Source organism: Vidua chalybeata, chromosome 8 (genome assembly GCF_026979565.1).
Source record: "Vidua chalybeata isolate OUT-0048 chromosome 8, bVidCha1 merged haplotype, whole genome shotgun sequence".
In the NCBI taxonomy this organism is placed as follows: domain Eukaryota; kingdom Metazoa; phylum Chordata; class Aves; order Passeriformes; family Viduidae; genus Vidua; species Vidua chalybeata.
The window spans coordinates 30,599,962-30,624,990 of NC_071537.1; the positions used below are offsets into that span (position 1 = coordinate 30,599,962).

Sequence of the window (25,029 nt, forward strand, 5' to 3'; positions counted from 1 at the left end):
ACAAGAGTTTGCAATGGGAAGACTTCTCCCAGCTCCTTGTAGGATGTCTCATCTGCCTCTTCATCCATGCCAGGGGGTCTAGGACAGATTCCCTCTGATCCTCTTTGCACACCAGTGTCTGAATAATGGTTTTTCAGCATGCCAAAGTCTGGATACACAGAGATTTGGGACATTTTACAAAATTCCAACTAAATTATTTGCTAAATATATTTGAGAGTAGATTCAGAGAAACATTTCTGTCCTAGCAACAGCATGGTTTAATTTTCTGAACATTTCTGAGTCTCGAGCTCAGATCAGGCTTTGACCTTTATGTTGTGTTTAAACAGCCAAAACATCATTAATGGTGGATGGCTGATTTTTCACCTGTATTCAATAATGTGCTTTGCTGGGATTGGGAATATATTCCATGTCCCATGCCAGCCACAAACTACATGGAAATAGAACATTTCCTTTTGTAAACAGCAATGGAAGTGGCTACAAAATGATTTGAGCTCACTAAATGCTATCAATGTTTTGCTGATCCAACTGAAGTCATTTGAGCATTGCCTCTTGGAGCTCTCCAAGGAATTCCAGCCTGGGCAGGATTTCTGAGGCCATCAGCAACTTTAATCATCCCAAATGGGTCTGCCAGGCATGTTTGAGTGGTTAGCAAATTAGTAAATGATTGTGTTCATAGTTAAAAGCACTTCACATGTGCTACAGAGGGCAAATCATGGAAAAAGTGAGAAATTTCTGGGATCATGACATAGCAGAGTTCATTATCAACTTTCCCCCTGGCATTCCCTGCTTCAGTCATCTTTCTTCAATGTTATAATTAAGAGCAAATTACCTGCTGAAATCCAGCCTATTTGGGCTCAGAGTAATGGCCTTAAACTTGCTTGGAAGACTAAGAATCCTCATTATCATTAAAGCTCCTCACACCAGGTAATTTGTGATTAAATAAACAAAATTCTCATCAGGTTATTGTTCTTCCTGATGTGATTATCAAGTACACTTTGCTCCTGTCACTTCAGAAAAATAACAAAACCAGGATTTATTTTTTATTTATGGTATTTTGGCACTGATGTAATTAGAAAAATCTCCTGAGAGATTTCCCAGGGAAATCTATTTAGAAGCGAGTTTTAATTATCTGAAATATTAATCATCTTTCGCTTCTGTTCTAAATGAATTTAGATACATTATTATGTCTGCAGCAAAACTTGAATCTAGCTGATAATATTCCCAAATAAACCACAGAGCAAGGATTGTGCTTGGCAGGAACCACATTCATTCTCTCTAAGCAAAGTTTCCCTGAGATTCAGAACTAACATAAAACTTTAAAAAAAAAGCTCATCTAGCTCCAATTATTTCTTCTATGGCTGCACAATTCCATAAGATTCCATTTGCTTGGGGAAAATGCTATTTATTTCTGACACAGGTGACAGCTACAAACATGTCCTCAGTATTGGTGAGGCTGTCCCTGGAAAAGGGGCGTTGCATGATGCACATGTGCCCTGTCCAGAAAACTCCCAGCAGGACAACTGTAATGGAATAAAGCCAGGGAAAATGGAGAAAAGGGAAACACCTGGATTGTTGGAGGTTTTCATGTGTGTTTCTGCAAGCAACTCAAGAGGACGACAGGAATTGTTGCTTCCACTCTCAGGAGACGAAGGCTGGAGCACCTCTGCTAGGAAGACAGCAGGAAACAATTGGGAATGTCCAGCTTGGAGAAGAGAAGGCTCCAGGGAGATCTTCCAGTGCCTAAAGGGGCTCCAGGAGAGCTGGAGAGGAACTTGGGACAAGGGATGGAGTGGCAGGACACAGGGAATGGCTTCCCACTGCCAGAGGGCAGGGATGGATGGGATATTGGGAAGGAATTGTTCCCTGGGAGGGTGGGCAGGCCCTGGCACAGGGTGCCCAGAGCAGCTGGGGCTGCCCCTGGATCCCTGGAAGTGCCCAAGGCCAGGCTTGGAGCAGCCCGGGACAGTGGAAGGTGTCCCTGCCATGGCAGGGGTGGCACTGGATGGGCTTTAAGGTCCCTTCCAACCCAAATCACCCTGGGATTCAAACTGCTAACAGCCATAAACCCCCAGAATTTCTTGGCCCAGGAAAGAATAGGGAAAAATGAATTTTGCTTTCATTTGAAGTTGACAGGTAAAGATTCCAGGTGTGCCTGGATTTCACCCCTAAGGAACAGTATAGAATGGCAGCATCATGAACACAGAGTTATTTCCCAGCTAAATCTCCATATATTATCTCCATATGTAGATTTCAACTCAAATCTGAGTAATTTGTATAATAAGGAGTTCAATAAGGAAAGTTTTGTAAAGCTAGTTCCATGAAAAAAAATAGAAAGTGGTGCTAAACCCCCCAAATTTACAGGTTTTAGTAACTTACTCAAAGCAACTGTGGAAGATGGGACAGCCCAGAGCAGGTGGATGAGTTTGGAGGGTCTTACACCAGTTCAAGGTTGTGAATGGTGCACTCGTGTAAATTCACCTTAATTTTATTTATATAAACCCTAAAATTTGAAGGATTTTACTCTTCAGTAGGTAATTCAACAAGAGGGCCTGAAACTCTGAATTGCTAAAGTTGGAAAATCCGAATTTTTAACTCTCAGGAGCTGAAAACAAAACCCCATCAACTTTTAAAGCCTTGAGATAAAATTCCTTGAGGAACTCCTGGAATTTGCAGCATGTGTCCCATATCGTGATCTCCAGCAACCACTGAAATTCCACAGGAAGAGCTTTTAAAAGATCAAGGTCTGGCCAGCCTGGAAATGGTTTTACCCCCAATTATAATGCAGCGCAATCTTTAATTGAGTATCTCATAGCCTGTTACTTTTAGTGAGTGCATGGAAGACAATAAGGACAATTACTCCCAATTTGACAAAAGGGCTCCACTGCAGGAAAGCCTCAGGAGGTGTTAGGAGAACAGAAAAAGCATTAAATGGGATGTTCTGGAGCTCTGGAAGCTGGCTGCTCGTTAAAATTAGTGTTCTGCATCTGTTTCTATTAACATTTCCATTCAAAAAAAGGCAGGATATGGAAGGGAATTGCCCATGGCAGAAATATCCCAGCTTTTACACTGATAACCCATATAAAAAAAAAAGGAATAGACAGGAAAAACAAACATTTCTTTTTATGTCAATCCTGAGAATCACCTCTGATAAATAAACTGAGCATTTATCAAACAGCTCCTGGTGCTCTCCTGCCCACATTTTTGGAGGATTAAGAGCTTTGAGACCACTCAGAACCATTTTTTCATCTCTCATTACCAGGCCACTTCAGTGAGGCATAAAATGTTTGCCAGGAATAAAACTCTCCTTGTCTCCAAAGGATTTATCCAACACTAATCCAAGCTGATTTTTTCAGCTACAAAGGATGATCTAAATGCCCAAAAAAGAGATGGCAGGCAGTAAGTGCTGGCTGGGAGACTGGAGACTGTGCCAGCAACATCCAGAAGTGCAGATGACTGAGCCAGGTGCTTTGGAATCTTTCCCTGAAAAGGCTGGAAAATATCTAAGAGAACCCAAATCTGAACAACATTTGTGATAATTAAAGCAAAGCAGGACTTGAAAGGAAATATTTTCATAGAGGTGCTTCTCTCCCTTTACTCTGCTCAGATGGGACCCCCACCTGGAATTCTGTGCACAGTTCTGGTGCCTCCAACATAGGAAGGTCATGGAGCTGCTGGAGAGAGTCCAGGGGAGGCACCAGGATGGAGGGATGGAGCAGCTCTGCTGGGAGGAAAGGCTGGGAGAGCTGGGATTGTTCACCTGGAGAGGAGAAGCTTTGGGGGGACCTCAGTGTGGCCTTGCAGGGCCTGAAGGAGCTGACAAGAAAGATGGAGAGAGACTTGGGACAAAGAATGGAGTGACAAGGAGGGATGGCTTCCCACTGGCAGAGGGCAGGTATGGATGGGATATTGGGAAGGAATTGTTCTCTGGGAGGGTAGACAGGCCCTGGCACAGGGTGCCCAGAGGAGCTGTGGCTGCCCCTGGATCCCTGGAAGTGCCAGGGATGGACTTTGGGCCTTGAAGCAGCCTGGGACAGTGACCTTGAAGATCATCTCCTTCCAACCCCTCCTACAGGCAGGGACACCTCCCCCAGTTCTCTCTGCCTCAGTTTCACCCCATGTCTGTTCCCATTGTGGGCAGCCAGGCAAAGCCAGCTGGGGATTGCTCTGGGAGCACAAATCCAGCCAAGGCTGTTTGGGTGCTCCTGCTCACCTGGAATTCCAGGGGGGTTTTGGAGGCAGAGCTTCCCTGCACGGGGCTCACCACTTGTCCTGCTCACAGTACCCAACAGCCTAAATGTACCCACTCCAAGGGACTAAAAACCCAAAAAAAATGAAAAATTCTGTAAGCTGCAGCTGTCACCACCTCTGGAAAAGAAGCTCAAGTGAGCTGATGTGTGAGGCAGAACTCACAATTAAAGGGATTGTTCACATGGAAAAAACGCTTGGCTACCTCAACAATTCCAGTTGCAATGCACTTAAAATGAAGGCTTTTTATTCTTATAAGGTTTACCAGTTATTTAGAAAGAATTGAAGCTGTTTCCAAGCTTTTCCTTGGCAGCCATGCCTCTACTTTATCCTCATCATTCCCTCCGTTTTTGTTGTTTTTTGCTTATTATTTCCTGCTTATACATGGAATTAGGTAGAAGCTCCTCTGGGAAAGGCAGGGTGAGCAACTTGAGGATGCACCAAGTAATTTGAAATATTATTTATGTATTTATATCAAATGTTACTACTTTAAAAATGTGGAAAAATCTAGTGTTGGTTGTTCCAAACAACCAAAGGACAAAATGTTGGTTCACCAGATTTCATGAACACAACATTTTCAGGCAAAACTTCCCAGATTTCAATGACCAGAAGGGTGTTTCAAGTTTATAACACATGTAAAAGTAGCTATTAAAACATAATTTACATTCTCAGTCACCGTAAATAAAAAGAGACTTAAAACTAGAAAAGAAAGGAGCAACTGGTAAGAATTTAAAGTGACATTTACTCAAAACAACCCTGCAAATCTTGCTCTGGCCTTTAGAGAAAAGCTCTGGGTTTTATGTTTTAATTGACATTTCACCAAGGACTTGAAGAATAACTATCAGAGGTCTCTGATGCCTTCAGGCCAAGAGGTTTTGACCACTTTGAAATCCACAGGTCAAAATAAAAACATTACAAAGTATCTCCAAGGAAGTGCTTGACTCTGGCACAAATTATTGCTGTTTCAACTGAGCAACTCTTCATAATAATCAGAAATCTGCGAGGTTTTTGCAGCAAAACCCATCCTCTTATCAACAGTACATTCTAATGATAGCTTAAGGCTTTAGGCACCAGTTAAATTAAGAAAATCCCACATTTTCACCTTCAGATTTGTTCATATGGATGCACATTCCAGCATGGAAGATAAGCGGAGTTGTAAATAACTCAGTGTGTGAAGGTTTGATTTTGTGTGAAGGGAGGATTTTTTAAAAATAAAAACAAGAGATGCTTTCATCTCCATCTCCAATATATGAAGTTCTGTTGGATTAATTTAATAGTAAAAGCTTACTCCTACCCCTTTATGCTATAAATTCCTAAATCATTTAGGAAATACACAGAGAAAACGATGTCCCAGGTGTCTTTCACCCTCTTGTGCTTCACCTAAATTAATACTTGTTTGTTGAAATGGAGAGCCCACCTCCACTGCCACCATTCCCAGCTCCTCCTCCTTCCCCCACAGCTGCTCTTCTGCTCCTGGAAAAATTCAAATTTGCCTTATCTGCAGAGAAATCCCACACAGGTGCTGGGCCTTTCCAGATGAATCTTCACAAGACCCATATTAATTTGACAATTCGGGATTTGCTGAAAACAATGGTTGTCTCTGAGGAGCTGATTAGGTCTGAAAAGCTTTTATTGCAGATGATGGAAAAATCTGTCTGGGCTTTTATTCTGGATATGGGAATTACATACATTACTTGCAAAATAACAACAGGAAAGGTTAAGCTTGGAGACTTCAAATTAGTTGGGCTCTTATAAACAGGCATATTTTAAAGCTACAACTATTTTTTAATAGATATTTCTTTCCTTGAACTGATAAAATAAATGTATTAGTACCCTGCAAATAAGATTCCAACAGGTTTAAAACCCCCAAACCACACAAGTAAAGTATTGATGATAACTAAGAATATTCCATCCCTTAAGGCAAGTTTAGAGCAAGGTCCCCTTGCTGAGCAGAGAAAAGGTTGTGTGCTTTTAAACCAAATTTCCAGTGAATTCATATCAAATACTTTGTGACACCATTTAATGTCAAAGCCAGCTACAAATAAATAGAGATTTTCTAGTAGCACAGGCTGGCTCAGGCAGAAAAAGAAACACAGTCATTTATGCCTGGTAGTTTTACTTTTAAAATAAAAAAGATGAGGGACAAAACTACCAGCCATTATTTTAAAATAACAATCCCCTTTCAAAACCTCCTTTAAAAGCTTTCCTCCATAGCTGGCTGACTTTTATGGCCCTTGCATTCATTAGAGGCTTCAGTGTAACTTCATTTTTAAATCTTCATAAACATCAACAGGTGTTCATGTGATAGTGACAAAAAATGCTACAAAATGTTCTGTAGGGTTTGGGGTTGTTAAATGAAAAATGAAATAACTTTGCATTAGAAATGCTGATTGCACAGGACTGAGGATTATAAATGTACTTAATCAGAACTAATTTGTTTCCCCTCAGTGATCTCTTAGTCTTCAAAACTTAGACACGGCGATTATAAAATGGAGCTTTTGTCAGAATGGGCAAAGAGAGCCCAAAATATCTAATTTCAAGGCAACAACATAATTTATTTAATGTTAAATAAAAGCTTCCCAAACCCCAATCACACCACATTTAGCTAAGCTGCACATGTTTTGTGTCCAAGCACTTCATTAGCTTTCAATGTGCAGGGCACATTCCCCCTGAGGATTATTCTCCTTCTTATGCCAAAATCTGGCAATTAAAAATTAAACCTGGCTGGCAGAACAGCTCTGGCTTTTCCTGTTCTCAGAGGATCATCTGGCCACTGATGTTCATCAGGCTCTGATGACAAAAATTGACATCAAACTTCAGAACAGGCAATGAGTCAGAGGTGTATGCCCAGTTGTGTCACTTGAAGGCTTCACTGGGGAGCAGCAGAAAGAAAAAAGGAACAAAAATAAACTTTATCCCCAAACCAAGTGCCCTGGGCTCAAATATTGCCCATGGAATGTGCAGCTGGGAAGCTCTGCAGTCCCACACCAATCTGGGATGGCTCAGCTGGGAAGTGCACCATGACTGTGACATCAAACAGTGACCATCTCACCAAACTGTGGTTTCTTTCCTCTTGAACTACCCCAAAGACAGGCATAGCTCCCCTTCCTGCCTGTTCCTCTCATTCTCTGAAGCTGGATGAAGAGCTTTCCTAAAGCCTCCCTGACAGACAGGAGCTGTAGCATTGATTTTCCAGCTCCAGGAGGCAGCCTTGGAAATGCAGCCTGTGCTGAGCAGCAAAGCCAGGCTGACATGAAATAAAGGTAGGAGCAACTCCTTTGTGAAGCTCCTCATACTCTGTGTTGATGAGAGAGCAGAGGGTTCAAGTTTCCTCCCTGTTGGGGGTGGAACATTCATAGAAGTTGTTCCTTACCGGGGGATCCTGATCCTCAGCTGAGACCGTGGTGATAACGGTGCCCTTGACTGCATCAGGAGCAACCATTCCCCTGTAGAGCTTCTGGCTGAACTCTGGCGAGTAATCGTTCATATCCTGCAAGAAACAGAAGTCAGAGTTTAGTCCTGGAGTGTTTAATAGCTCCCTGCTGTCTGGGGACTTGCAGGGGCACATTTAATGCTCCTATAATTGTGAAACTCCTTTCTAGGGAAACTAAAGGGGTGGTTTGCTATCAATGAACAGGAAAATTCCCATTCCTCTGGTAAAACCTTTAACCACAGAAAGTTCTCACTCAACACCTGATTCCAAAACCAAAAATCCAAGCTATTTTATTGCTAAAAAACCAGAATAAAAACTCTGTAAGACTACAAGATATCATGGCCCTAAGGACATTCACAGCTGAGAAAAACCTAGAGGAGGCTCCCCTAGACCACAGCACCTGCTCTGGGCCCAGGATCCCATTTCAGTCCTGCCCCAGGGATGCCAAAGGATTCAATATGCTAGTCAGTTTAGTCCTGGAGTTCCAGCAAAATTCCAGATACATTCACAAGTGTTTCCGTTGAGTCTCTCCCTCCCGCCGTAGGGATTGCCATTCCCACGCTCTCCCATTCCACTACCCCTGCACAAAATGAGGGGGAAGGTGCTAAGATTCACAGAAGAATGGATGTGGGACTGCTCAGCTGAAGGGACTTCTGCAGGAAAACACAGCCCCACAAAAGATCAGAGCAGAGAATTCCACACCACCTGCTCCTGTGGCAGCAGACTTGGCTCATTTTCCAAAAGGAATGAGCTGCTCTGGCTTGATGGTGTTTGTTACCTCTAATATCCAATAAATTAAGGGGAAATAAAATGTCCTTTGTAAGACAAAAAGGTATTTGCACAAATTCTTCTGCCAAAAAAAGGAAGGATACATAAATATATGTATATATTTGTATATATACCTAAACATGCCTCAAATATTTTGCAGGGTCATCCCCTTCTCTGAAAGAAGAGAGAGAGTTGCTTCTTTTTGCGTGGAGATTAAAAATAAACTCTGGCTTTTATTCTTCCTTTTATAAAAATGATGTCTACCAAAAGACTTTTTCCAATTGAAGTTTAACTCTTCTGTAGAAAGTCTAGGTCTGTGGTATATTCAAATCAGACCAGTCTGTCACCCATTTAATGTTGTGTTTTACTAACTGGGAAATGTCACTTGGTCCAGTGGATGGTGTCCCTGCTCTCAGATTCTCTGGGAATCTGGAGGCAGAGACTGGAATCCAAAGAGTGCTTTTCCCAGAGCAGTGAAGGAGGAGGAAGAGGGGGTTTAACACCCAGCTATTAAATATTTACATTTTTAACTTAGTGAAACACAAGCATGAAAGGTCCCTTGGTGTCCCCATAAACCAAAAAAACCATGAATGTCCCTGTGTACAGTGACATTCCCAAGGCTATTTTATGCTGGGAATGCTGCACCTCAGGGATTTTTCTCCTGCTCTAGCTGTGTTTGGCCTGTCCCCACCTGTCTGGGAGCACCTGGGTTAGGATCAGTGCATTACAGCAAGTTATTGCCTTAATGAGTTTTAAATTATGTATTGATTTCCCTCTTAGTGCCTTCCCTCCCCTCCTGCTTTGTTTCTCCTCTTTGCCTTTCCCAGATGACAGTCTCACTGCCCAACATTTTTGTTCAGCATTTTCAGACTCCTTGCAGACAGGGCAGTGTTTGTATCCTACCAATCTTTTTCCTAAATGCCAGCCTTGTGTGAGTCTTGGGAATGAGCTGTGTCCTGCTCAGAGAAGAAGGAATGTGGGGAGGAAGTGAGACCATGAACATGTCAAGGGTGACAGCTGAGTTAATGAGCTGGCATTAAGAAATCCCTTCATAGGTCTTGACTTTGTGAAGGTGCAAATCTGGATCCTCAAGAACACTAAAATTAAACCATCTCTCCCAAATTGTCGTTTTTCTGTGCTTCATCCTTGATCCTTGTGCAGGGGAGGATCCTGTAGTGCTTTTGTGCTGCCCCACGGGTGCAAGGAGGAACAAAACCAACAAAAAGTGGTAGATAAAAAGTATCTATGGTAGGGAGACAGCTTTGGGGGTGTTATGCTTTGCCTTTTGCTCTGTTTTGCAAATAAATCTATATAAAAATATAATAAATCTGCAGCCAGATAAGCAGTGACACAAAGGCTGCTTTGTAGTTATCTGTAAATACGTGGCTGTTATTACCTTACTGTCAAAATAGGCAGCCCAGGTATTTGAAAGTGAGAAATATGGAGAATCCATTACCCAGATGTCCCACTTCTATATTTTGGAGCATGTCTGATCATTAATAGGAGCCTGGATTTGAGTTAATGGCAACCTGGATTTATGTGGCTGGAGCAGTGAACTGGGGAAGGTTTTAAGATGCTGCAGTTTGGCCCCATTTGTGGGATTGTAGCTCAGATTTAAAAGGTGATTTCATGACTTCTTACAGTCATTTTGGGGGAGGTTTTACAGCCCCATTCCTGAACCTGTGCTCGGGGATTGCACTCTGTCCTGCATTTACTTCTGTGCAAGGGTTACAGGTGTTTTAAGAAGCCATCAGATGTAATCCTCAATTATTAACCTGTTTACAAACAAAACACACCTGGGGCTTTGGTCTCTGCTCAGAAGAAAGCCCAGGACTTGCTCCAAATATTTGTTGTCCAAAGTCTCTCTGTGCTGAAAACCTGAAAACTCAATCTCTGCATCTGTCCAACATTAAATTCTCTTTGATAGCAAAGACTGGATTGAGGGCCTTGGAGAGAGAGAATTTACAAGGGACTGGAGGGACAAGACAAGGGGAATGGCTTCAAAATGCCAGAGGGCAGGGATGGATGGGATATTGGGAAGGAATTGTTCCCTGTGAGGGTGGGTAGGCCCTGGCACAGGGTGCCCAGAGCAGCTGTGGCTGCCCCTGGATCCCTGGCAGTGCCCAAGGCCAGGCTGGATGGGGTTTGGAGCAGCCTGGGACAGTGGAAGGTGTCCCTGCCCATGGAGGGGGTGGAATGGATGGATTTTAAGGTCCCTTCCCACACAAACATTCCAGGATTCTGGAGCCAGGCTGGGAGAGCTGGGAGTGCTCACCTGGAGAGAAGTCTCCAGGGAGAGCTCAGAGCCCCTTCCAGGGCCTAAAGGGGCTCCAGGAACACTGGAGAGGGACTGGGGACAAAGGATGGAGGGACAGGGCAAAGGGAATTGGTTTTAGATTGGAAAAGGGAAATTTGGGTAGAATATTGGGAAGGAATCATTCCCTGGGAGGGAGGGGAGGCTCTGAAATGGAATTCCCAGAGCAGCTGTGGCTGCCCCTGGATCCCTTAAGTGTCCAAGGCCAGGCTGGACAGGGTTTGGAGCAGCCTGGGACAGTGGAAGGTGTCCCTGCCCATGGCAGGGGTGGCACTGGATGGACTTTGAGGTCTCTTGCCACCCAAACCATTCCATGACTCTGGGATCCTGTGACTGTGGGGGCACAGGTTTCAGAGCTGGATTGGAGTGGATCATGCCCATGACCTCTTGAGCTGTTCCCAGAACACACAATGGGCTTTTTTTTCTCTGCTCCAACAAAACCAGCTCCAGGCTGTATTTCACCCTCAGGGGTGCTGCTTTGTGCTCAAAATTCAGTAGTTTCTTTTCTGTTCGTACCAAGGTTTCTGCTCAATCCTATCTAAGTGGAAATCGATATTCCCTTGCAATGAAACCCATGTCTGAGCTAATAAATGCAAATCAGGCCTTTACAGCCTCTTTGCAGTCTGCTGCCTTCTATGACAAGTGCAGTAAATAAGAAAAAAAAAGTATTGTTAGAGCCATGTCCTCTTCCACTCATGTTGAATGTCCAATCCCGCAAAAGGAAAAGAGTGAGGAGGTTTCCTTCAGAGCACAGCATGGAAATTCCCCAAACTTCCCACTCTTCCCACAACTCCAGTTCTGGATCTGCAATTTTCTGCTGTCGTTTTGTTTTGAACATCTGCCACTTCAATCTATGTGCACATTCCCAGAGCTGGTGGCTCTGGGAATGCTGCTTCCAAGTGTTTAATAGTACCCTGCTGTCTGGGGACTTGCAGGGGCACATTTAATGCTCCTATAATTGTGAAACTCCTTTCTAGGGAAACTAAAGGGGTGGTTTGCTATCAATGAACAGGAAAATTCCCATTCCTCTGGTAAAACCTTTAACCACAGAAAGTTCTCACTCAACACCTGATTCCAAAACCAAAAATCCAAGCTATTTTACTGCTAAAAAACCAGAATGGAAACTCTATAAGGCTACAAGATATCATGGCCCTAAGGACATTCACAGCTGAGAAAAACCTAGAGGAGGCTCCCCCAGACCACAGCACCTGCTCTGGGCCCAGGATCCCATTTCAGTCCTGCCAAAGGATTCAATATGCATTTTATACATGATAGTCTCAAAAAATACATTTCAGAGCTCTTCAGACACAGCGTCCCTTAATGTGAAGTGACAGAGTGGAAACTACCGAAAATATGGGGTGTGACTTCAGAAAACAATTTGCTCAGAGGGGAGTTTATTTTTCTGCATGAAAAGCAAGTGTTATTCAACACTAATTCCTTTATGAGAAGATTATTTCTGCCCCTTCCCTTAAATGTCTCCCATGACACAAGGCCCTGGTACAGGGTGCCCAGAGCAGCTGTGGCTGCCCCTGGATCCCTGGCAGTGTCCAAGGCCAGGCTGGATGGGGCTTGGAGCAGCCTGGGACAGTAGAAGGGGCTGGAACAGGATGAGTTTTAAGGTCCTTTCCAACCCAAACCACTCTTGGATTCCATGAACCTGATTTCACCAGATATTGGAGTATCAAGAACTTCAAGTCCCTTCCCATCCTCTTGGCCTCTCATAATGAACACACCTTAATTAACACCAAGTTCAAACCCTTGTGATGCTGATATGGCCAAAGAGGCCCCTTGAATTCTGTCTGTGAGTGGGTGCAGAGCTGCTTTGTCTGAAGCTGCACAGAACAGGGCCTTGCTCACATGGCACTACTGATCTCTTTCCCATTTAGTGCTCAGCAGGCCCTAAAGTAGCTCATCCTATAAATTAAGGGATAATATTCATGATGGAATACACGAGGCAATAAATGACTGGCAGATGATTGAACTGATCAGTTGAGATGGAAGGAAAGAAATAAATCTGTTTACCAGCACTGTAGCCCAACCTCAGGCTTGTTATTCCATTAGTGTCACCAGAAATGAGAAATATTTTGGAGGCAATCCAGCTGATTTTTTTTTCACCTTCCTGTAAGTTTTATGAGGCAGCTCTGTTCTTTAAATGGGAAAAGATGTTCATTGTGTGGCTTTTTCTGCTGTCCCTAGGGTCCCATTGGCCTCCTTGGCCCAGGACATTCTGCTGGCCCAGGAACAGCTCAGTGTCCCCCAGGACCCTCTGCTGGCCCAGGAACAGCTCGGTGTCCCCCAGGACCCTCTGCTGGCCCAGGAACAGCTCGGTGTCCCCCAGGACCCTCTGCTGGCCCAGGAACAGCTCGGTGTCCCCAGGACCCTCTGCTGGCCCAGGGACAGCTCAGTGTCCCCAGGACCCTCTGCTGGCCCAGGGACAGCTCGGTGTCCCCAGGACCCTCTGCTGGCCCAGGGACAGCTCGGTGTCCCCCAGGACCCTCTGCTGGCCCAGGGACAGCTCGGTGTCCCCCAGGTCCTTCCCCACAGAGCTGCTCCAGCAGGGACTCCCAGCCTGTGCTGGTGCCTGGGGCTGCTCCTCCACAATCATTGATGAACAATTTAAACAATCCTGGGACCAGTATTAAGCCCTGGGGACACCTGCAATGACAGCCACCAACCACACCCTGTGCCACTGATCATGACCCCTGTGATCAGCCAGCTCTCAATCACCTCACTGCCTCCTCACCCTCATTTTTTGGCATTGTTAGAACTGAAACCTTCTGTTTTTTATTTATTCTTGTTGCTGTCCCACTTTGAATCCTTCACCTGAGACAATGGCTTCATTCCACCACACAATGTCCTTGAAAACTCCAAAGCAAACCAATCCCCAACCCAGAAAGAAGAAAAAAGCACTTCTACAAACATGAAAAGGCAAAATATTACAAAAAATAATGCTGGTAATAAGAAGAGGAGGACACAGCATAAAATATGCAGAGGCCTTACAAGGCCAATGATACAGAAATTTTCATTATTTGTGTTTAGGAACACATTACTCACTTAACAGCAATTGTTTCTGTTAACAAACCCTATTACCACAACAGTTATTTCCAAATGCTAAATCCTAATAATTTGAACCGCAAAAATTTTGTTTTTTCCAGTAGTGGGAATCATCTGGATTGTGAGGGGATGGGTCTGGGTACAACAAGAAGCAAAACAAACTCATCCCTCCCAGACACCCCGTGGCTTCTTGCAGCTTCAGGGGAAATGTTAAGAAAGCAGTCAAAGGAATCTGAGAACTTGGAAAAGAGAAATATCTTGGTCTGTTTGAGGTGGTGGGAAGAAATCAGTGCCACTTAGACTATTTCTCCTTGGAAACACTTGAATGGATGCAATAATTATTCTGCTATGGTTCCTTGAGAGGGGATGGAGTCAGGTGAGGATCAGGTTCTTCTCCTAGAAAATGACAACAGGACAGAAGGAAACAACTACAAGCTGTGCCAGGGGAGATTCAGGTCAGACCTTAGGAAAGATTTCTCCACCCAAAGGGTGGCCAGATATTGGAAGGGGCTGCTCAGGGCAGAGGCAGGGCTACAATCCCTGGAAGTGCTCAGAAGAAGTGTGGATGTGGCACTTGGGGACACAGTTTAGTGGTGCAGGGTTAATGGCTTCACTCAGTGATCTCAGGGGTCATTTCCAATTAAATGATTCTATGAATTCATTGATTCACCTTTGGCTTTCTCTGCCAAAGGAGCCCTAGGACATCCTCACAATGCAGGGAGCCTTTTGGCTGCAGCAGAGGCCAATAACTTGCTCCATCCCGACGTGAGGGTACAGATGAAGTTACTCCGCCTGCAGTGAAAGCCCCGCTCTGCAATCTATGCCTCGACCTAGCTCAGGGCAGGTTAATACAAACTATTTGTAACTTGTCATGCCAAGGGCTGAGAGTCCAAAGAACAGCCCAGTGTGCATCCCCCTCCTGCAGCCACAGGGAGCAGGGGGCTCTGGGTGTGCTCATTCGGCTGGATATCACACAAATGATGGACGACACCATCAGACATCCATAGCTGCTTAACACAATTCCATTACCCAGGAAAAATTACAGTGCTTACAGTGAAGAGCTGGGCTGGGAGAAATGACAAATGTGAGTGGAGCAGTGGGAGCCCCAGAGGGCTGGAGAACTCAGTAATAACACAAATAAAGTCCTGAGGGTTGGAGGGGCTGGATCTGTGATGGTGACATGAGCTTGGCCCCAGCACTGCTTCCCTCTAGTTCAATTTTGTGTTCTTATGTTGGGGGCTGTGAGGCATCTACACTTGGTTCAGTTCCTATTTGGACTCTCAAACCCTGTATTAAAGTAATTACTCAAAGCCCAGCCTCTAAATAAAGGGAAAGCTCAGGAACTACTCAGAGGAAACACATCCAGTTCCTACAGCAGGAGCAGAAGATGCTGAGTGGGAGGGAAAGAGTGGCCTGTTCTTATTCTCACTTGGTTTCAAGACCCTGCACCCTGCTCCTGCTGCTCTGACTCTTGATCAGCCTTCTGAGGTGACTCGAGGATCCTTCCCATCTCAAACAGGGACAGCACAAGGTTCTGCCTTCACCCTCCACCCTCTCCCCTCACCCCTGTGAATTTTATATCTGGGAAGTTAATCTTTAAGCTCAAATTAGACCATCCAGACACCTCTTGTGACCAATGTTCAAAATATCTCCCAGCTGACATAAAACCTGCTGATGACATCTGCCCAACACATTGAGATATTAAATCTGTTTTTTCCACAAGTCCTCCTCCATTCTCTCAAGTGCCACTCAAAATTCCCCTGTCCTACCTCTCACTCCAGGCTGGAAGCTAAGCACCATCTTCATCTCAGCATTTTAATAATATTTGATTGTGTCCCCTGATCTGTTGCAAAACTCAGCCTGTCACTGAGTATGAAAACTCTCACCTTAAATTGGATTTATTTTCTTTCTCATTTGAAGTATCCCCTGCTTGTCCTCCCTTCCAGGCCCCGTTCTGCCCCCAGCCAAACACCTTTTACTCCAAAATTGTCACTTCTGGCTCCGGCCTGGTATTCCAGCCTCTCCAAAGCTTCATCATGCTCCCATTTTGTTGCTCATGTGTGGAAAGATTTTCCAGAAGAGCAAGAACTGATTTCTTAATCCTATTAATCCCCTCCTTAAATTCCCTATTCCCTCCTTTGAATGTGCACAAGCTGGTACACTGAGGCCACCAAGCTGAACTGCAATTTTCCCTGACATTAATTAATACAATAAACCACACAATCAACCAGACAACAGCTTTTCTCTGACCACAATCCTACCTGAAAACCTTTAAAAAACCCCAACAAACCCACCCAAACCAACCCAAACTATTCTTTCAAAAATTCAGTGTGCTGGGAAAAGGTTTCTTTTAGGAAAAAACCTGAGGTTTAAGCAACTTGCTCTGTAAAAGTCCAACAGAAGCAGCTCAGGGAATGATGGAAAAGCTCATTCCTCCCAGTGACGTGGAACGTGCTGGGGAAAAGCATGGATTAGTCAGGAACAGGTGACCTGCACCTCACACTGAGACATTTTGCAAACAGAGAGGCATCATAGAAACCTTCTGGCATTGTCACCAGAGCTAATAATGGGAGACATTTACTGTCCTAAAAGAATTGTGAGCTCGGTAGAGACTGACAAACAGAATTACTCAAAACCAAGTGGCAATTCAAGCACCTGCAGATACCGAATAGGCTGAACCCCTATGACTGCCAAATGCTTTTCACAGACACATTTAAACTGAACATTTGTGAGCTGTGCTTTTGGTCCTGCTACAATTTTTGCTCCTTCACTAAAATCTGAGCAATTAAAGTCTCTGCTCTCCCACAGTTCACAAAAACTCAAGCAACTACTCAAAAGGACAGAATGACTGACAGAGCTGCACCTTTGGGAATGCCAGGGGTAGGATTAAGGCATCTGAGCTCTCCTCTCCTCTTGGACACAGGCAAATGAAGATGGGAAAGTGTTTTAGTCCCAGCTAAATTCCCAAACAGACACCAGCACCCCTGGGGAGGCCCCTGAAACCCTGAGGTGAGGCTGTAACTCACTGCAGTTCATGGTGCAAGACACTAAATCAGGCTGTTCCTTTGCAGAGCTGGATTTTCCAGCAGCAGAATCTGGAATCCAGGATGTGCTGTGCCACACCAGCACTCAATACACCCCACTGAGTCTTAAAATCACAATTTGTGTGCTGAAAAGTGATTGTGTCACTTTTGCAAACAATTCCATGAGGGGTTTATTCTAGCCTTTTAGAGATTCTAAAGGACAAAATGTCTGTATTTGTGTCAGGTGTTATTTGATTTCATAAATCCAGGATTTAACTATGTAATTTCACATGGGGAGAACAATTACAGCTGTTATAAAATATCTGTTTAACTGAACAGAGTAAGACTCAGACAAGTGAGGTGCAGGAGAGCAGAGAGTCCTGGTGTTTCCTAAGGACACCTGCATGGTGGTGGAATATTCTGGCACAGCTTGGAGAGGATGCTGCTGGCTGAGGAGTCACCCCTTTACCTTGACTCTGACGGTGACAGTGGCCAGCCCAGGAGGCATCGTGCCCTTGCTGTCAAAGGCTTCCACGAGGAAGGTGAAGGTTGCCTCTGTGTCAGAGAAGGATTCATAATCCAAGGATTTCCTGAGTGACAGCTCTCCCGTGTGCTTGTTCAGGGCAAAATGCTGCCGGGCTTCCTCAGTGCGGATCCGATAGTTCACATCTGCACCCAGGTCCACATCCTTGGCCTGCAGGGAACAAACAGAGGGGCATCAAACAAAATCCATCCTCATAAAATAGCCCTCTGAGATTTAAAGGGCAAACTGTGGTGGACGTCCTGAGTTTAGTTGTGTTGTTGTAATTGTATTCCATGTGAACAGACACAAGGAACGAAGAATTCACTGAAGGTTCAAGCTGTGGGAAATGAGCACAGTGGTTCTGGGAAAATGGCAGTGGAAACTGATGCTGGTCTTTGTTCTCCTCCCTGGGCACCTGTTATTGGCCACTGCCAGGATCACAGAACCCCAGGATGGTTTGGGTTAGAAGGGACCTTAAAACCATCCAGTGCCACCCCTGCCATGGGCAGGGACACCTTCCACTGTCCCAGGTTGCTCCAAGCCCCATCCAACCTGGCCTTGGGCACTTCCAGGGATCCAGGGGCAGCCCCAGCTGCTCTGGGCACCCTGTGTCAGCCCCTCAGCACCGTCCCAATGAACGATTCCTTCCTAACATCTGATTTACAGCTCTTCTCTTTTAGCTTAAAACTCTTCCCCTTGGCCTATCACTGTCTGGCTGTGTAGATGGTGGCAGTGTAGGTTTTGCTGTTTCATTGTTTCTTTTTATTAATTGCTATCATTTCTTAAATAACCTTATCTTTAAAGGTTTTTTTTGGTACCTGCCATGAGGCCAAGCATTCTTCAGAATCACAGAATCCCAGAAGGGTGTGGATTGAAAGGGACATCAAAGCCCATCCAGTGCCATGGGCAGAGCCACTTTCCACTACCCAAGGTTGCTCCAAGCCTCATCCAACCTGGTCTTGGACACTTCCAGGGATCCAGGGGCAGCCACAGCTTCTCTGGGCAAATAAACTTACCCTCATGCTCCAGTTCGCAAACTTTTATTTGAGTCTCACTGCCAAGTTCAATAAGAACCCTGAATATCGCAGAACAAACATGCACCACCTTCACTCACCCATGCCTCCTTACCTCCAGCTGCAGGAAGACAGTTCCTGGTGGGAGATTCTCTGGCACACAGACAGTGTAGGAGGTGTTGGTGAACACAGGGCTGTTGTCATCAATATCCAGCACCTTGATGGCCAAGGTGAGCGTGGAGCGCCGGGGGTCCACAGCTCCATCTGTCGCCTCCACGATGAGCTCGTAGTAATCCCTCACCTCCCTGTTCAGCTTCACTGCCGTGTAAATGCTGCCGTTGGAGGTGATCCGGAAAAGGTTGTTGAAGTTGGCCAGACTGTAATGGACCTGCCCATTAACCCCAGCATCTGCATCTGTAGCCTGCAGAGACAGCAGGAAAACCATGGGTTAATGCACAAATTGCAAACCTTCGAGGGAGATGCCCACAGGACAGAAACCAGGTGAGGCAGGGAAGGATTCTGCCAAATCTGTGGTGTCTGGGGCAGCCTGCCTCTAAGCTTTGACTGAAGATAAAACATCCCACAGAAACAAATGGCTCCATTCCCAGCGACAGAAGCCAGGCTAAGTGGATCCTAGCTGGATTTTTCAGGAGAAAAGGCACATTTAGCTGCTCAGCCTTGGAAACTTTTGACAGGACAAGAGGACATAGCCTGAAGTTGTGGGGGGCTCAGCTTGGACAGCAGCAGGAATTTCTGCATGCAAAGGGTGCTCAGGCCTTGGCAGGGGCTGCCCAGGGAGCTTTGGAGTGCCCATCCCTGGAGGTGTCCAAGGAAGGGCTGGAGGTGGCACTCAGTGCTCTGGGGTGGGATCACACACAGGCTGGACTCAATCCTGAAAATTTTTCCAACCTAAATAATTCTGGGATTCTATTTTATGATTCTCTGAATTTCAACAGAGGATGAATGTGATGCTTGTGAAGCCAAGCCCTCAGATAATTCTAATGCTGAAGGGTCTTCAGGATTGGGTGGTGCCTGAGAGGAATTTTTATTTAACACTGGTGTAGTGTTTCATTGCTGCCCAAATCCTTATGGAAAATGAATTTAAATGAAGGATGGATGCAGACAGACAGAAGGGACACATGAGTTAGAAAGTTTCTTTCCACTTAACACATTTGTCACACTCAGTGATATTTTCATCACTGCTCTCTGAAGAACTACTTAATTTCTGTTTTGTTCATCCTGTTCTTCAAACCCAAACATTATCACATTTCATCCTTAATCTTCTGTGCTTGCGACAGATTGATGAGCGCCACAGAAAACCATCCTGATTTCTTTAGTTGGTATCTTTGTTCTCACACACTGAACCAAGCCTCAGATTTCAGTGTCAGTCAAATAATTCTTGTTATCACATAATTATAGGGATGGACAAAATTAATAGGCTTTCATAGAGCTCTCAGATTGAAATGCTGACCTGTTATTTTGCCTCCTCTTAATTAAATTAGGCCATGATGAACAAGGTTACCTAAATTAAACACAGGACACTCTGCCCTACTCTATTCTCATTTATTTGCCTTTATGAATGACATCTGTGAAGATCATAAGAGATTTGCATGTTTTGTTTTCAGAACAGTTGCTGGGAATGCTTAATTCTGGTGATGGTGTTCATTGTAAGGCTTGGTAATGAAACCATTTATCTTGCTAGAAATCAATTAAAAGTTAATTAAAATTGCTAATAAGGAAAACAATCACTGTGTTTCTTCCCTGCATTATGCCCATGTGCTAAGGAGGGTTTGCTACAACTTCATCCTAACTGGTCCATAGGTATATGGCATCCTTCTAATCCACATCTGTCAGCTGGATTTGCTTAATTTCCAATCAATTCAATTTCCTCTGTAGAAACAACAGATCTAAAAAAGGAAAACAACAAACAAACCAAAAAGCCCCAAAGGAATCTCCAAGAGTAATCTGAAATACGCCTATAATTGGAAACCGTGACAAAAAATTCTCATGAGACAACAGTTTTGCATCAGGTTAGTTTGGAAGCATGTTTTAGAATAGATAAACTTCATGTTTAGGAAAGGAAATGAAAATTACTTTCAAATATATGGCAGGGTTTGCAACTGGGTTCCTAAAAACATGACCATGAATGTTTTGAACTCATTTGTGCACATCCTTAGGCAGAAACACTATTGCCACGTTCAGTTTTGATTTAAACACCTTTGTAGGACTCATTTGATTCACAGAATCCCAGGATCTGAGGCTGGAAAATCCCTCCCAGCCCACGGAGTCCCAGCTGTGCCCAGTGCCCACCTTGTCCCCAGCCCAGAGCACTGAGTGCCACCTCCAGCCCTTCCTTGGACACCTCCAGGGATGGGCACTCCAAAGCTCCCTGGGCAGCCCCTGCCAAGGCCTGAGCACCCTTTCCATGCAGAAATTCCTGCTGCTGTCCAAGCTGAGCCTCCCCTGGCACAGCTTGAGGCCGTTTCCCCTTGTCCTGTCCCTGTTCCCTGGCAGCAGAGCCCGACCCCCCCTGGCTGTCCCCTCCTGGCAGGAGTTGTGCAGAGCCACAAGGTCCCCCCTGAGCCTCCTTTTCTCCAGGCTGAGCCCCTTCCCAGCTCCCTCAGCTGCTCCTGGGGCTCCAGCCCCTTCCCCAGCTCCGTTCCCTTCCCTGGCCACGCTCCAGCCCCTCCAGGGCTCTCTGGCCGGGAGGGCCCAGAACTGGACACAGCCCTCGGGGTCCCTCAGCAGGGCCAGCCCAGGGGACGGGCCCTGCCCTGGGCCTGTGGCCACCCCATGGCTGGCACAGCCCAGGGGCCATTGGCCTCGTGCCCCCCTGGGCACCCCCGGGCTCCTGTCCAGCCCTGGCACAGCCCTCAGGGCCTTTCCCGACGGGCCCTTTCCAGCCCCTCTGCCCAGCCTGGAGCTGCAGGGCCTGGGGTGACCCCAGGGCAGGACCCAGCACTTGCTGAACCTCAGCCCATGGATCCAGCCTGTCCTGATCCCTCTGCAGAGCTTCCTGCCCTCCAGCACAGCCACACTCCCACCTGGCTTGGGGCTCTTCACAAACTGTCTCAGGGTACACTTGATCCTCTCAATCTGATCCTTGATAAAAATATTAAACAGGTATTTCCACAAAGAGTAGCGAGCAAAGCATCATTATTAAATCCAATTATCTAATTGGGATTATACCACCGTAACACTGGTGAAGAATTAACATTTTTATCACTCTAAACTTGAAAAGAGATAATGTTTTCTTTATGGATAAGAAAGAAAGAGAGTTTCATCTGTTTCCTAAAAGAATCCTATCTCAAGGGTGCACAACTGTTCCCACATGGAAATAATTTCCCAGAGCCTCTCGGAGCCTGTGGGAAGCAGCTCCTTGGGCAAGGACTTGTTCTTGGTGTGGACACTCTCTGTCCCTCTTTGCAGTCATCACATTGCACCAAAAAGGACAACTTTAACCCCAATTTCACCCCCAGATCTGTCACCAACAGGTACAAGACTTGCCAGGAAGTGAGGGAACAGGAGGTATGGAAGATGAGGACCTTTCAGGACGTTCTGCTTCAAAAAAACAGCCCTGGTTGAATTTATCCTGAACCAGTGATATCCCAATAAGTTTAATCCCATTTGGTCATTACCAACACTGGGCTGAATTCCCTGAGTGAACAGGTAGAGAGGTGGAGAGAAGCCAGGAAACAATTAATTCCCATATAACCTGAATCCTAAAGAAAGTCCCAAAGGCAAGGAGAAAACATTCCTGTGCCCACTCAAGGCTTTCCACCACAACTCATCCCCAATGATATGCACAAAAAGTACGGTGAGAGTCCTGAAGTTTTGGCAGGTAAAGGGCCCTTTATAATGACAGCAGACCCTAAAGGGAGCTGCAGATGTATTTACAGGCAGAAGGCTCTTCACAGCCTTGCAGAGGCTGCTGCTACCTGACAGAGGCAGCAGAAACAGCAGCTGTGATTGCTGGAGGCAAAATAACCCTCAGAGGCCACTGGGGACAGAGGCACCACAGAAACTAAGACCAAAAAAACCTAAACCAGAATAAAAAAAAAAACCTAAAGAAGAGGAGAGAACTAGCAAAAAGAGGTAAACTACAAAAGAATAGAAGAGATTCCAAGACAGTGCCATGGTGTCATTGCATCTCAAATGCTGGTCCATTTCTACCTTGTCCATCTCACTAAATGACAGAATCCCAGACTGGTTTGGGTTGGAAGGACCTCAAATCCCACCCAGTGCCACCCCTGCCAAGGGCAGGGACATCTTCCATCATCCCAGGCTGCTCCAAGCCCCAATGTCCAACCTGGTCTTGGGCATTGCCAGGGATCCAGGGGCAGCCCCAGCTGCTCTGGGCACCCTGTGCCAGGGCCTGCCCACCCTCCCAGGGAACAATTCCTTCCCAATATCCCATCCATCCCTGTCCTTTGGCAGTTTGAACCCATTCCCTGTGTCCTGTCACTCCAGTTCCTCTTGCAGGGTCCCTCTCCAGCTTCCCTGTGTCCCTTCAGGCCCTGGAAGGAGCTGTGAGGTCTCCACACACCTTTCCCTTCTCCAGGCTGAGCATTGCCAGCTCTCCCAGCCTGGCTCCACAGGGAAGGTGCTCCAGACCCCTCAGCATCTCCATGGCCTCCTCTGCACCTGCTCCAGCAGTTCCATGCCCTCCTTGTGTTGGCGGCACCAGAACTGTGCACAGAATTCCAGATGGGCTCTCACCTGAGCAGAAGAGGGGGGAAGCATCTCCTCCCTCCACACTGTGGGGTGAGCCCAGGATACATCTCCTGGTGTTTATCCAGAATCAGGAAAAATGTGCCCATCCAAAGAGACAGAGCAAGTACTGCTGTTATTCTGGTGACGTCTCAGATCTCCAGGATGACTCTTATTTCTATCTCTAATTTATTAAGTACTGCATGATAAAACAAACATGGAAACCTGGGAATATGAATGACTCACTACTTTATTTCCCAGAAAATACATTCCACATTTATTAGAGATGCCATCACCTACAAGGTGCCTGCCTTTACCTGATGTGGTAAATTCAGATTTGTGTTACTAGCTCTGCTTCCACATCACCAAGAAACCCTCAGGAACATAAACCAGCAATGTTCCAGAGTAACAAATTATCTCCCACCATCTCAAACAGCAGGAAAACACAGTCCTGGGAGATGGGAGTGACTAAGACACCTCTGAAGGATCATTAACTCTGAAATATAATGACAAGGGCTTGAATGTCAACAATATTCATTATATCATTATCATCCTTTGCAAAAGAAACCTCTTATTATATCCTCAACTCTTGCTCATGATGGTGAAAGGATTTAGGCAGGTTAATTGAGGATTTGTGCTTGGAATGTTGGAACTAGAAAACATCAAAGCAATGTCATTATTCCTACTCATCTCTAAATCAGAGACAAGCAGGGTGAATATCCCGCTTTCCTAAAGGCTGAAACATTTCTTAGGGACCACTCTGCCACAAAACCAGCTTCCTTCAGTTTAAATTTCCCTTCTTCAGGAGCAAAGGTTCCCCACAGTCCCTACCCAAGCCAACCAAACTCCTGATTTTGGACAGCTCCCCCAGTATTCCACAGCTCAAGGTAGGAATTGTGCTGGAGGATCCAAATGATGCTGTTGGTGAGAATTATTGTTCTCATGGCAGATAACATGATTCCTTTATATTAGGGGTTTAATAGGTTTATTATTGCGGGTTTAATGGCTTTATTACTCTGGGTTGGAAGTATTCCCAAGCCCCTCATTTGTGTCAAACAGCAAATCAAGTGTAGGTGGGAGTGTTAGATTGGATTTTGGACTTGTTTTGCAGGGAGATTACAGTTTGTGCCCACAGGACAAAATTAACATCTCCCAGATGCAGTCAGAGGCCACAAATATCTGAAATGTGCCTGACCTCTTTGTCATAAACCAAATATTTGTAAGTATTTTAAGGAGGCAACATCAGTCATCCATAAAAGTTTGGACTTTCCTTCTCTCCTAAAGTTCAGGAAGGCTTTTTCTCTCTTTTGTTGTTTCTTGACAGCTTTTACACAGCCTTTCACTTTTAAATTTTCTTAGATGGATGAAGCAGCTCTGCTGGAAGGAAAGGCTGGGAGGGTTGGGATTGTTCAGCCTGGAGAGGAGAAGCTTTGGGGTGACCAAATTGTGGCCTTGCAGGGCCTGAAGGAGCTGCAGGAGAGATGGAGAGAGAATTTGGACAAGGGCTTGCAGTGCCAGGACACAGGGAATGGCTTCCCACCGCCAGAGGGCAGGGATGGATGGGATATTGGGAAGGAACTGTTCCCTGGGAGGGTGGGCAGGCCCTGGCACAGGGTGCCAAGAGAAGCTGGGGCTGCCCCTGGATCCCTGTGAGTGCCCAAGGCCAGGTTGGACAGGGCTTGGAGCAGCCTGGGATGGTGGAAGGTGCCCCTGCCCATGGCAGGGGTGGCACTGGATGGGTGGGATTTGAGGTCCCTTCCAACTCAAACCAGTCTGCAATTCATTGATTTTGGCTGTCTTGCAATTTCAAGGCAAATTCTACTTCCTTGAGACCCAAGTGCACACACATCCTTTGGAAAAATCCTTCAGGTTTTGTGGATATCCTCCAGGAGCTTCAACATCCTACTGAACTCCCGGGTTATGGCAGCTTATCCTTCACTCCACTC

The 25,029-nt window shown here is 45.6% G+C and overlaps 1 protein-coding gene across 18 annotated transcripts in view; it reads right to left on the reverse strand.

Moving 5' to 3' along the window:
- The window catches only part of PCDH15 (protocadherin related 15), a 332,931-nt gene that overhangs the window by 79,061 nt on the left and 228,841 nt on the right, over nt 1–25,029 (reverse strand). For all 18 annotated transcript variants that reach the window (XM_053948646.1, XM_053948647.1, XM_053948649.1 and 15 more), the window contains 3 exons: nt 18,489–18,794; nt 17,307–17,531; nt 7,619–7,735 (listed from right to left, as the gene is read on the reverse strand). In XM_053948646.1, coding sequence (XP_053804621.1) covers nt 7,619–7,735; nt 17,307–17,531; nt 18,489–18,794 — 648 coding nt within the window. The remainder of the gene's footprint in view (nt 1–7,618; nt 7,736–17,306; nt 17,532–18,488; nt 18,795–25,029) is intronic.